At 55.6% G+C, this 13,010-nt stretch overlaps 1 protein-coding gene across 9 annotated transcripts in view; it reads left to right on the forward strand.

Moving 5' to 3' along the window:
- Positions 1–5,266: 5,266 nt before the first annotated feature.
- Positions 5,267–13,010, forward strand: part of CHID1 (chitinase domain containing 1) — a 42,390-nt gene continuing 34,646 nt past the window's right edge. For 5 of the 9 annotated variants that reach the window (XR_004027583.1, XR_004027584.1, XM_030801952.1 and 2 more), the window contains exons 1-3: positions 5,407–5,506; positions 7,619–7,722; positions 11,425–11,578. Coding sequence is in view for 7 of the 9 variants with exons in the window: in XM_030801952.1 (XP_030657812.1) it covers positions 11,468–11,578 (111 nt within the window). In the remaining 2 variants the exon portion in view is untranslated. Of the gene's footprint in view, positions 5,507–7,618; positions 7,723–7,971; positions 8,052–9,904; positions 9,929–11,424; positions 11,579–13,010 lie in introns of those variants that run through there. The other 4 variants (XM_030801959.1, XM_030801957.1, XM_030801954.1 and 1 more) reach the window with 4 other exon arrangements.

Raw genomic sequence — 13,010 nt, forward strand, 5'->3', positions numbered from 1 at the left:
CAGGCTTTCCACATGGCCACATGAGCTTCCTAGGACTCTCTGAAAAATGGCCACAAACCAGAGGCTACAACTCAACAGAAACGCATTCTGGCCTCGCCGTTCGAAACGCAGAAGCAGGTGTCAGTGGGGTTGGTTCCTTCTGGAGGCCCCACCCCGATGTCTACCCCTTGCATCTGCCTCAGTGCTGCCTCTCCCTTCTGTTCCCTTTTTTTTTTTTTTTTTTTGAGACAGAGTCTCACTCTGTTGCCCAGGCTGGAGTGCAGTGGTGAGACCTTGGCTCACTGCAACCTCTGCCTCCCGAGTTCAAGCGATTCTCCTGCCTCAGCCTCCTGAGTAGCTAGGACTACAAGCGTGTGCCACCACACCCAGCTAATTTTTGTATTTTTAGTAGAGATGGGGTTTCGCCATATTAGCCAGGCCAGTCTTGAACTCCTGACCGCAAGTGACCCACCCGCCTCAGCCTCCCAAAGTGCTGGGATTACAGGCATGAGCCACTGTGCCCGACCTCCCTTCTCTTCTTACAAGGACACCTGTCATTGGACTTAGGGCCCACCCAATATCCAGAATGATCTCATCCCAAGATCCTCACCCTAGTTACCTCTGCAGAGACCCTATTTCTATTTGCTGTTGTTGTTGTTGTTTGAGACAAGAGTCTCACTCTGCCTCCTGGGCTGGAGTGCCGTGTCGCGATCTCAGCCCACTGCAGCCTCCACCTCCCAAGTTCAAGGGATTCTCCTGCCTCAGCCTCTGGAGTAGCTGGGACTACAGGTGCATGCCACCATGCCAGGCTAATTTTTGTATTTTTAGTAGAGATGGGTTCTCACCGTGTTGGCCAGGCTTGGTCTCGAACTCCTGGCCTCAGGTGATTCACTCACCTCAGCCTCCCAAAGTGCTGGGATTACAGGCATGAGCCGCTGTGCCCGGCTGAGATCCTATTTCTAGATATGGTTGCACAGTTGCATTCATGGGTACGGGAGCAAGGACTCAGAGAAGCTTTCGGGGGCTGCCATTCAACCCACCACCACGGAGAAATACTACCTCTTGACCTCATCAAGGCCAGGCAGCCGGCCCCTCCCCTTTGGTTTCAGATTTTTTTTTTTTTTTTGAAATGAAGTCTTGCTCTGTCGCCCAGGCTGGAGTGCAGTGGCACGATCTTGGCTCACTGCAAGCTCCACCTCCCTGGGTCACGCCATTCTCCTGGCTCAGCCTCCCCAGTAGCTGGGACTACAGGCACCCACCACGACGCCCAGCTAATTTTTTGTATTTTTAGTAGAGATGGGGTTTCACCATGTTAGTCAGGATGGTCTCCATCTCCTGACCTCGTGATCCACCCGCCTCAGCCTCCCAAAGTGCTGGGATTACAGGCGTGAGCCACCGCGCCCAGCCTAAATTTTTTTTTTTTTGAGACAGGGTCTGGCTCTGTCACCTGGGCGGGAGTGCAGTGGTGAGATCACAGCTCCCTGCAGCCTCCACCTCCCTGGGCTCAGATGACCCTCCCACACAGCCTCCCCAGGAGCTGGGACTATAGATACGCGCCATTAGGACTCACTAATTTATAAATGTTGTTGTAGAGATGAAGTTTCATCATGTTGTCCAGGCTGGTGTCAAACTGTCAAACTCCTGAGGTTCAAGCATTCTGCCCATCCCAGCCTCCCTAAACGTGAGCCGCCACACCCGGCCAGCTTGCGGTACTTTAAGTTGGCTGTGTGACAGTGAGAAGTATGAAACCCAAAATGGTGCCGTGACACACACAGCCCTTTGCAAAGGGCAAATACACAAAGCTAGGGCCACGTGCCACCACACATGCCCGCCTCGGGGCTCAGCATCAGCCCGGCAACCAACCAGACACCTACACGCAACTGTCACTGGCCAGGGCCGGCCGGGCCAGCGGGGGCCCACACGTGGAACACAGACAGAGATCTGCTGTGCTGGCTCTGGCACTGGATCCCGAAGCTTCCGCTGGGCGTGAGTGTGCCACTTCCCCCTCCTGCTTGCCCTGGATTTGCTTATCCCAGCAACCAGAGAGGATGTCTCCATCGACAGGTGGGGAGGGTAGGCAGCAGGGAGTGCTGGTGTGTGTCCCTCTCTTCCTGGGCTTCCGGCCTCTAAACTGGAATGTTTCAAGGCCTAGGAGTGACAGGACGTGGTCAGCAATAGTGGCCCAGGTCCTGCCCTCCGGGTGACCTAGGCCAAGGTCTCCTAGTTAGAACAGGACAGAGTCATGAGGCTGCCACTGTCAGGAAGGGCCCTGCCTGTGCTGACTCTGCAAATGAGGAGTCGCCCAGAGCCGCTGCGACCCCACCCGGGAGCACTGGCCAGCCCGGGCAAGACACAAACCCAGCCCCAAAGACCCCACAGCCACCAGGCACCTCCAACAACCAGGTGTGAGTGATTTTTTTTTTTGAGACAGGGTCCTATCTGTCGCCCAGGCTGGAGTGCAGCAGTGCAAGCACAGCTCACTGCAGCCTTGATGTCCTGGGCTCAAGTGATCAGCCTCCCAAAGTGCTGGGATTACAGGCGTGTGCCACTGTGCCTGGACTTTTTTTTTTTTTTTTTTTTTAACAGAGTCTCACTCTGTTGCCCAGGCTGGAGTGCAGTGGCTCAGTCTCGGCTCACTGCAATCTCCACCTCCCCGGTTGAAGCGATTCTCACGCCTCAGCCTTCCAAGTAGCTGGGACTATAGGTGCATATCACCAAGCCCAGCTACTTCTTTGTATTTTAGTAGAGATGGGGTTTCACCATGTTGCTCAGGCTGGTCTCGAACTCCTGAGCTCAGGCAATCCGTCCACCTTAGCCTCCCAAACTGCTGGGATTACAGGCATGAGCCACCGCGCCTGGCCTTGCAGTCACTTTAAAAGGGGCTTCTGCATAATATTTGGTCCCATCTATAAACTCAATTAAGCAATTTTCAACATTTCAAACAATTTATAAATGAAGCCTCTTTTCACTCCTTTTTGCATGCTTTAGGTTGTCTGAATTGATAACAGAATCTCGGGTGCTTCAGTAACTCATGCATTGGCCTGGTGAGGTGGCTCATGTCTATGATCCCAGCATTTGGGGAGGCTGACGCAGGAGATTTGCTTAAGCCCAGGAAGTAGAGGCTGCAGTGAACCATGATCCACTGCACTCCAGCCTGGGTGACAGAGTGAAACCCTGTTTCATTGTAATACTTTTTTTGGGGGGATGGGGAGGGGCGATTTTCCTGCCTTGGCCTCCCAAAGCATTGGGAGTACAGGGGTCAGCCACTGCACCTGGCTAAAATCTCATACAACTTAACAGATTCAAATTTTAAATGTGGTGAACTGCAAGTTATCTTAGATGTTCCAAAAACATAAAATACGAACTGTGTTCAAGTTTCACTTAATACAGGAATGCTAACACTTTGGTACTGATTCTCTTAAATCTTGGTATGTTTCATTCAACATCTTCCTGAGGCTAAAAGATGGGTGCCCACCTAAAGAAGTCAGTTTTCTTTTCTTTTTTTTTTTTTGAGGCAGAGTCTCACTCTGTCACCCAGGCTGGAGTGCAATGGCTTGGCTCACTGCAAGCTCTGCCTCCTGGGTTCATGCCTTTCTCCTGCCTCAGCCTCCCAAGTAGCTGGGACTACAGGCGCCCGCCACCACGCCCGGCTAATTTTTTGTATTTTTAGTAGAGACGGGGTTTCACCGTGTTAGCCAGGATGGTCTTGATCTCCTGACCTCGTGATCCGCCTGCCTTGGCCTCCCAAAGTGCTGGGATTACAGGCGTGAGCCACCTCGCCCAGCCAAGAAGTCAGTTTTCAATCCAGGTACACGGGGCCCATTGGCACAAACTATGCAGATTGAGAAGCAGACCACTTTGTGCTGGCAACTGACAAGACTCCCCCAGGAACCCGGCTGGAGGGAGCTCTGCAGAGGGGCCTGGCTCTGGGCTTCCTATCCTCCCATCTGCGGGCCCCATCTGCTCTTGGGGTCTGTAGTTCTGGCCCAGAGTGAACCCTAAGTAGATTCTGCAATTCTTGTTTTTTGTTTTTTTGAGACTGAGTCTTACTTTATCACCCAGGCTGGAGTGCAGTGTGATCTCTGCTCAGTGCAACCTCCGCCTCCCAGGTTCAAGTAATTCTCCTGCCTCAGCCTCCCCAGTACCTGGGATTACAGGCATGCGCCACCACGCCTAATTTTTGTATTTTTAGTAGAGACAGGGTTTCACCATGTTGGCCAGGCTGGTCTCGAACTCCTGACCTCAAGTGATCTACCCGCCTTGGCCTCCCGAAGTGCTGGGATTAAAGGCGGTGGCTCCCCGATCGATTCTGCAATTCTTTAGCGCCAAAGACCTCTGACCTCAATAAGATCCTAAAATGGCTAAGTGCCTAAGAGAAGTTGGACGTTGCCATGGCCTCCTTAGCATTGCAAGGACAGCGCATATGTCCCTGAGGACACCTGCCATAGCTTACTGGGACCCTCTCCAGAGCTCTGCCGACTTGAGGTCTTCACCCCCAAAGGTCAGGCTTCAGGCCACCATCCAGGCCGTTTGCTGAGAGCGAGTACTGAGCTGAGTGAAAGGCCACAGCTGGTGCGGGACGTGCCTCGCACCGCATGCAGCCCCCAGCCCCTTCTAAGAAAGGCGTGGGTGTCAGCTGGCAGAAAATACCGGGAAGGGAAAGACGGAAACGTGACTAGAAAGAAAGAACAAAGCTTGGTTTAAGGAGAAAGCTCCCAAGCAGCAGAAATGGGGAAGCAGCTGTGCAGGGTGTCTCGGAGCCCACGCGCGCCCCGGGAACGGCTGAGCGGGGCAGGGTGGGGCCCGGCCGTGCGGTTTTCTGTAGGAAACTGCGCTGGGAACGGCTAGGACTGGGGGTGGGGGTCGGACAGCCTGTGCCGCTTAGAATGCGCGGTGACCGAAAGTGCTGGTCACGCGCTCATTCATCCAAGCGCGAGGGGCTGAGTTGGGAACTCGCTTTGCCTCCTGGGGCTGCGGCTCGTGCAATGTGCAAGGCAGGGGTGCGGACCGAGAGAGCGCGCGTTTCGGGCCGTCCCCGCTGGAGACAACGTAGTGGGCGCCATCGGCCTGGGGATGGAGATGGTCCACCCAGGCGGCGCTGCGGCGGGGGTAGGGGGACGCCAGGAGTGGTGACTCTAGGTCCGCGGAGGAGCGAGCCGGGGCGGAGCCCACCGCGCGGTTCTCCCGGCACCGCCCAGCCGGGCAGAGGCCCTGGAGTCCAAGGCCCCGCGCGGCCCCACGCCGAGGACGCCAGGCCTGCCTAAGAGCCGTGGCGCTGGGAATCCGGTTCCCCCTGGGCCGGGCATCTGATAACCAGCTCCAGCGCGAGCACGAGGGGCGCTCAAGGTGAACGCGCCGGGCCAGACTTTCGGGGAGCCCTGCCCAGTCCCCTGTCCTGGCCCAGCCCCTCTCCATCCCAGCATGCCGTGCGCGGCGGCGGCGCGCGGGCGCCTGGGGCGGGACCTCCGGCGCGCTGGAGCGTCTTCCGGCCGTGCGTTTGTGGCCGTCCGGCCTCTCTGACATGCAGGTGAGCCCCGGGGCGGCTGGCCCCTGCTCCTCCTCCTTGCACGGCCTCAGTTTCCCTCCCGCAAAGTGGGCGCGCCGGGTAGCGAGGCTCGGCCCCGGGCGGACGGGCGTGGGGTCGCGGGCGACGCCGGGCGGGTGCGTGAGAGCGAGCGAGTGTGTGAGGGGGCGTGTGAGAGGGTGTGAGGACGAGGGTGAGAGAGGGTTGCTATGAGAGCGAGGGTGAGCGAGGGCGGGGGTGGAGGGCGAGTGTGGACGGGGGCGCGTGTCGGGGGGACCGCGAGTGGGAGGTGGAGCGCGTGCGCTAGGGCCAGGGAGCCTGAGAGCTAGGCGCGCTGGGTGGAAGGGGCCTGAGTGCGCAGACAAGGGATGTGGCCGGCGGGTGAGGAGTGTGTGTGAGCGCGCGGCTCATGTGGCAGAGTGGTGGCCATCGGGTCCCCAGGACCCCCAGGGGGAGCAGAGGCAGGAGGGCTCCAGGCGGGCTGCCCTCCCAGTGAGGGACACGCGGTCCCCGTGAAGGGCGGGCGCAGCATCAGACGGGATCCCACCCACCCTTTGGTTCAGCCCCAACCCTTGAAGCTTCCATTGCTGACTGTCCAAACTGGAGGGTGACCCGCCCACCCGTCCGCCTCGACTTCCTGGGCTCCCGTAATCTTCTCTCAGCCTCCTAGCTACTTGGGACTACAGGTGTGCGCCAGCGCACCCACCTAAGAAATTTTTTTTTTTTTTTTGAGACAGAATTTCACCCTGTCACCCAGGCTGGAGTGCAGTGGCGCGATCTCGGTTCACTGCAACCTCCGCTTCTGGGTTTAAGGGATTCTGCTGCCTCAGCCTCCCGAGTTGCTGGGAGTACAGGCGCACACCACTGCATCCAGCTAATTTTTGTATCTTTTTTAGAGACTGGGTTTCATCATGTTGGCCAGGCTGGTCTTCAACTCCTGATGTGGTGATCTGCCCGGCAGGAAAATATTTTTTGTAGAGACCAGGTCTGGCTGTGTTGCCAAAACCAGTCAAGAACTCCTGGCCTCCCAAAGTGCTAGGATCACAGGCCGGAGCCACCATGCACCAGTCAGTTCTTCAAAACACAACAGAACAGGAGTTGTCAGTGCGTCCATCACAGAATAGAGTTAGCTCTGATTGGCTGCTGTCGCTCTACACATGTGCACACATGACATACACGTGTGCTGGGACATAAAGTGCATTTCTTACTGCTGGTCTGCATGAAAAGCATTGGAAAGCCCCTGCTGTGACTCCCATCATTTCCATTAACAGCACCGAGGAGGTCCTGGACCTACGGACTGGGAGCGCAGGAAGGTGGGAGCAGTAGTGCTCCACCTTATCTTGTTACAGAGCGGTTTCTGGGACCCCTTTGGGTGACCAGGGTCGGGGCATGTGCCTCTTCATAACACAACACATTCCCTTTGTATGCGGGGCCGTTCTGCCCAAGGGAAGGTCATTGGCATTTGGGGAAGAAACGTTTTGATGCAGGAACACAGTGTGTGCGAGCCTGGGAATCTGTGTTATGTGAAGAGTGTGATGGAGAGTGTCCTCACGGGCCTCAGAGCAGAGTGGCCAGGGAGCCGTGGGGAGCCGGAGAGGTACCAAAGCCCAGACAAGGGCCTGGTTGCAGTGTGAGCACCCCTCACATCACACACACCATCTCCCTGGGGCAGTTGTCTGGAAAGTTCCATGGCAAGTCAAAGAAGCAGCCCAGCATTTGTGAGCAGCCTGTATCCAAGCACTTCATCGCAGAGCTGGCAAGTTAAGTGGGAGTGGACAGAGGCAGTACCCTGGCCTTGTGCTCAGTTAGGTTCTCCTAGTGCCCCCTCTGCTGGACACATGCTGGCAGGACTGTCTTCCTCTTCCACCATTTCCTCTTCCTTCCCTGAAGTGTGAAATCACAGGTTGGGGGGCAGGGAGGTCGTAGGCAGAGGGGCCACTAGGTGGGTGGACAGTGGCCCTGTTTCAAATCTGCAAGACGGCAGGTAGGGGCAGAGACCCAGCCCCATAGTGGTTGGTCACTGGGTACCTGAGTGTGCCCTCCAATTACTCCTGGGCCAGTCCCCTGGAGAACCACCGTTTGGTTTTTCATTCCTTTCCTTCCTCCCTGACCCAGATTTCCACCCAGAAGACAGAGAAGGAGCCAGTGGTCATGGAATGGGCTGGGGTCAAAGACTGGGTGCCTGGGAGCTGAGGCAGCCACCGTTTCAGCCTGGCCAGGCAAGTGATTCTGGGCCGTCTTCCCTGTGCCATGGCCAGAACCCTCCCGACCTTCCCTGGGGCTGTTGCTGACTCAGACCAAGCTTCAGCTGCAGCAGAAAGATAGTGGGGCTACGGGGAGGTGGCAGCAGGCTGCTGCCCTTATTTCTGATTCTGGGATGTATCACTGAGGAGAGGGGCTGGAGAGGTTGGGGGTCAGGGCAGAGGGTGGTGATCTGTGCCTGAGCCTTCTTATTCCCCCTGCACACCTCTCGGAACTGCCGTGGCTGTTCAAGCACTCACTGCCTTTGCCTGTGGCTCCATGTACTGGGTGCTGCTGTGCTTGCCCTGTGAGTTCCCTTCTTAACTCTCCCTAAGCCTGCAGGTCAGGCTGTCTTGTGGCTCCCTGCCTCCTAGGTGGGGGAGCTTCACTGGTTGACCTTGCCCAGGAGCGTGTTCTTTCTGTGCAGGTGTTGTGGGTGTATTGGGTACCAAAGCATGCAAACTCCCTGCCTGGGGACAGCCACAGTCTCCTCAGTTTGCACTAGGAGTACCAGTCTCACCCAGGGAAGAGACAGGGCAAAGTGGGGCAGCGTGCGCCTCTGCAGAAGGAAGCAGGTCAAGGGGACAGTTTCAGAGGAAGTGAAAACAGGTTCCTGGCCAGGAAGTCTTTTGGGTAGGAGGGTAGGCACTGTGGTAGGCCTGGCTCTGGCAGCATCTTCTGACAGGTGCACCTGCCTGGCTGGGGTTCCTGGAGCCTCTTGGGCCTGAGCTCCCATTATCCTCAGGAGCCTGTGACCCAAGGGGAAGGCCGTGTGCCCAGCTGCTGGATAGTGAGTTGGGCTGAGCTCCCTACCTGTCAGGTGTCTGCCTCTGCCCAGGCTGTGTGGGCCCCTCAGCTGGTCTAGGGGGATCTGTGCTGCCAGAGCTGTGAAACTAGCCAAGAGCTTCTTCCCAGCAGTGTCCCAAAGCTTCATGAAGGACTAACAGCCTGGCTGGGCTATGGTGGTTTTTCAGCTCCCCCCGCCGCCACCCCTAACCCCAGTGAAAGATAGAAAGTAGAATCACTGTTTTGTTTTGTTTTTTTTTTTTTTTTAAAAGACAGAGTCTCGCACCGTCACCCAGGCTGGAGTGCACTGGCACTATCTCGGCTCACTGCGAACTCCACCTCCTGGATTCACACCATTCTCCTGCCTCAGCCTCTCGAATAGCTGAGACTACAGGCGCCTGCCACCATGCCTGGCTAATTGTTTGTATTTTTAGTAGAGACGGGGTTTCACCATGTTAGCCAGGATGTTCTCGATCTCTTGACCTCGTGATCCGCCCACCTCGGCCTCCCAAAGTGCTGGGATTACAGGCGTGAGCCACCGCGCCCGGCCAGAAAGTAGAATCACTTTGTTGGCGGTCCCTAGAACCTAAAAGTGAACAGTATAATAAAAGTTTAGTGCAGGAAGACCAGAAGATACAGATAAAGTAAAAGAGAAGAAACAGAATGACCAGTAATTCCAGATAGCCTGCTCATTTAGTTTTTGTTTTGTTTCTTTGTTTTTGAGACGGAGTTTTTGTTCCTATTGCCCAGGCTGGAGTGCAATTGCGCGATCTCAGTTCACCTCAACCTCTGCCTCCCAGGTTCAAGCGATTCTCCTGTCTCAGCCTCCCGGGTAGCTGGGATTACAGGCATGCGCCACCACGCCCAGCTAATTTTGTATTTTTAGTAGAGACAGGGTTTCTCCATGTTGATCAGGCTGGTCTTGAACTCCCAACCTCAGGTGATCTGCCCACCTTGGCCTCCCAAAGTGGTGGGATTACAGGAGTGAGCCACTGCACCCGGCCTACTTTTTTGTTTTGTTTCTTTAGCTTCCACGTTAAGGGCACGTCGTTTGCTTTTTACCACCCCTCCCTACATGATTTCTCTGTGGGACTGAACTGTGTAAGTTCTGTCTTCTAGTGTCTTCATTGACTGGCACATCACGAGCATGGCAGTGCCTGTCTGTGTTCCAGCATCTGGGAGAGCCAGGTCCATGAACATCCTCATGTTTTCAATGGATGTGGAAAATTCCCCATAGCTGGGCGCGGTGGCTCATTTTGGGAGGCAGTCAGATCACTGGAGGCCAGGAGCTTGAGACCAACCTGGCCAACATGGCGAAACCCCATCTCTACTAAAAATACAAAGACCAGCCGGATGTGGTAGCACGCGCCTGTAATCCTAGCTACTCGGGAGGCCGAGGTAGGAGAATCGCTTGAACCCAGGAGGCGGAGGTTGCAGTGAGCCGAGATCGTGCCACTGCACTCCAGTGTGGTGACATAGCAAGACTCCAACTCAAAAAACAAAAAAAAAGTCCCACAGCGGGGCATGGTGGCTCACACCTGTAATCCCAGCACTTTGGGAGGCTGAGGTGGGCGGATCCCCTGAGGTTGGGAGGTGGAGACCAGCCTGGCCAATGTGGTGAAACTTCGTCTCTATTAAAATACAAAAATTAGCCGGGCATGGTGGCGGCTGGGATCCCAGAGTGCTGGGATTACAGGCATGAGCCACCGTGCCCAGCCGGGACATTTTTTACTGGAACGTCTTTTCTTGATTTGTGAGATTTATTTGCATGTTATGAATAGATCATGGGTACAAATCCATTGTCAAGCGCGTTTCAAATATTCTTTCTGGTTTATTATTTGTCTTCCCATTTCCTTCTTTATTTCCTGAATGAAAGTCTTACATTTGTATGTAGTTCTACTGCAGTGGTATTTTCTTTCCTAATCTCTCCCATTGCTCATATAGCTGGAAAAGCCTTCTCCACCCTGAGATTGCATAAATAGGTAGCTATGTTTTCTCCTAGTACTTACGTGGCATCACCACCACCATCATCATTACTCTAGGCTTCTCTGAGCCTACGAATTTTTTCTTTTTTTTTTTTTTTTGAGATGGAGTCTTGCTCTGTCCCCAGGCTGGAGTGCAGTGTCGCGATCTCGGCTCACTGCAATCTCTGCCTCCTGGGTTCAAGCAATTCTCCTGCCTCAGCCTCCCGAGTAGCTGGGACTACAGGTGCACACCACCACACCTGGCTAATTTTTGTATTTTTAGTAGAGACGGGGTTTCACCTTGTTGGTCAGGCTGCTTACGAATTCCTGACCTCAGGTGATCCGCCCACCTCAGCCTCCCATTAATTGTTGGGATTACAGGCGTAAGCCACTGCACCTGGCCCAAATATTTAATTTTTGTAGGATCTCACTATGTTGCTCAGGCTGGTCTCGAACTCCTGGGCTCAAGTAATCTTCCAACCTTGGTCTCCCAAAGTGTTGGGATTACAGGCATGAGCCACCACGTGGCCCAGCCTGTGGCTTCATTATTTTACACTTAAGCCCTACCATGGTTTGGCTTTCTTTGGGTTTGAAGGAGGAGGTGGGAACCAGTGCTTTCCTAGATTGCCAGTGGTGGTCAGGGCGGCCTTGGGCTGTGAGGGGAGGGTTCTGTGGCTGATGGTGAGGAAGCTCCTTTCTGGGTGTATAGGAGGAACTGGTGGCTCAGTCGGGAGGCCCAGGAGTACTGGAGAATGGACTCTGGCCGCCAAGGCTGGTCCAGGGCAGGGCTCTGTCCCAGTGGCCAAGGCCTCACTCAGTGCCATGAGGACCCAAGGCCCTATTAGGAGAAAGTGGCCCCACCAGCAGAGGGGTTGCCCATGTGCTGCATCTCTCTGCCGGTTGTTTGAATGTGCTCTGCTCTCCCTGCAGCCCTCTGGACCCCGAGGTTGGACCCTACTTTGACACACCTACCATGCGGACACTCTTCAACCTCCTCTGGCTTGCTCTGGCCTGCAGCCCTGTTCACACTACCCTGTCAAAGTCAGATGCCAAAAAAGCCGCCTCAAAGACGCTGCTGGAGAAGGTAAGGGTGGCCTGGGGACTTGAGGTAACTGTACTGGCTGAGGGCTGATCCATCATCCTCTTCTCCTTTCTGTCCACTGGGGCCTGTGAGCCAGGAGGCTCGAGGGGCATGGCTCCTCACAAAGGCACCTGATGAGCCTGCAGCCGGTGGGTGGCCTGTGTGGTTCTGGGGCTCTGGCCAGTCAGCACCTCTGACTGAGCAGCCTCTGGAGCCAGGTTTTGAGGGTAAGCAGGGTGCCTCCCCACTCACCCCACGTGGGGCTTGTTTTATGTGCCAGTTGCCAGTTTCCATCCTCTAACTCTTGCTTATATCACCTGCATCCTCATCTTGCTGTCTTTGTCATGGCCTTGAGCTGTGTTTGCCTCATGCTTTTTGGGACGTTCCCCTGGGATGGCCCTGGGGATTGCACCTTCAAGGGTGTAAACTCATAGAACCACCCCTCGGCCCCAGCAGTCCCCATGCCGCTGGCCAGACCCTGCCACAGGACTGTTCCTGTGACCTAGTCCTGGACTGGCAGATGTTCTTTCTGTGCTGTCTGGGGGCAAATAAACCATGCAGTGGACATCTCTCTCTCACGGGGCCTCTTGGGGCGAGGTCAAGGGGAGGCTGAACCGGGCCGCAGAGTGTGGACAGAAGAGACAAGTTGATAACTGGATGGAAGGTTTCCAGGAGCAGAGGTGGAGTAGGAGGAGGTGTGACATGGCAGGAAAAGACTCGCATTGGCGGGGGTGGTGGCAGGCAGTGGTTGGCCAGTATGGTGGCGTATGCCTGGCATGTTCTGTTCTTTTTTTTTTTTTTTTTTGAGATGAAGTTTTGCTCTTGTTGCCTAGGCTGGAGCGCAATGGCGCGATCTTGGCTCACTGCAACCTCTGCCACCCAGGTTCAAGCGATTCTCCTGCCTCAGCCTCCCGAGTAGCTGGGACTACAGGCGCCCGCCACCACGCCTGGCTAATTTTTGCATATTTAGTAGAGATGGGGTTTCACCATGTTGCCAGGCTGGTCTCCAACTCCTGACCTCAGGTGATCCACCTGCCTCGGCCTCCCAAAGTTCTGGGATTACAGGCGTGAGCCACCGCACCCACCCCACCTGGCATGTTCTTGTCCAGCAAAGTGTGTGGCCCTGGAGTGCCCGGATGGGTATCAAGTGGTCAGAGCTGGTGCAGACCGTCCACCCTCACATGCAAGGAGGGAGCCACCATAGCTGTCTGGCTGCCTGCCTGCCTTCCAGCCCGGAGCAGGGGTGGGAAAGACCCTGTACAGTCGGCCAGTGTCTGTTGGCGGCCAGAGCCCTTCAGAGCCCTTCTGAATTGCATTGCCTGCTGTGGCCTCGATCCTCAACATACAGGGTCTCCAGGTCAGCAGCACTGTGTTGATCCAGAGACTCGGCTGCTGGCTGAATGGAAGGGACTTGCTGGGTGGGGCTCTGTGCTCT

The sequence above is a fragment of the Nomascus leucogenys genome, chromosome 21, assembly GCF_006542625.1.
Source record: "Nomascus leucogenys isolate Asia chromosome 21, Asia_NLE_v1, whole genome shotgun sequence".
NCBI lineage: Eukaryota > Metazoa > Chordata > Mammalia > Primates > Hylobatidae > Nomascus > Nomascus leucogenys.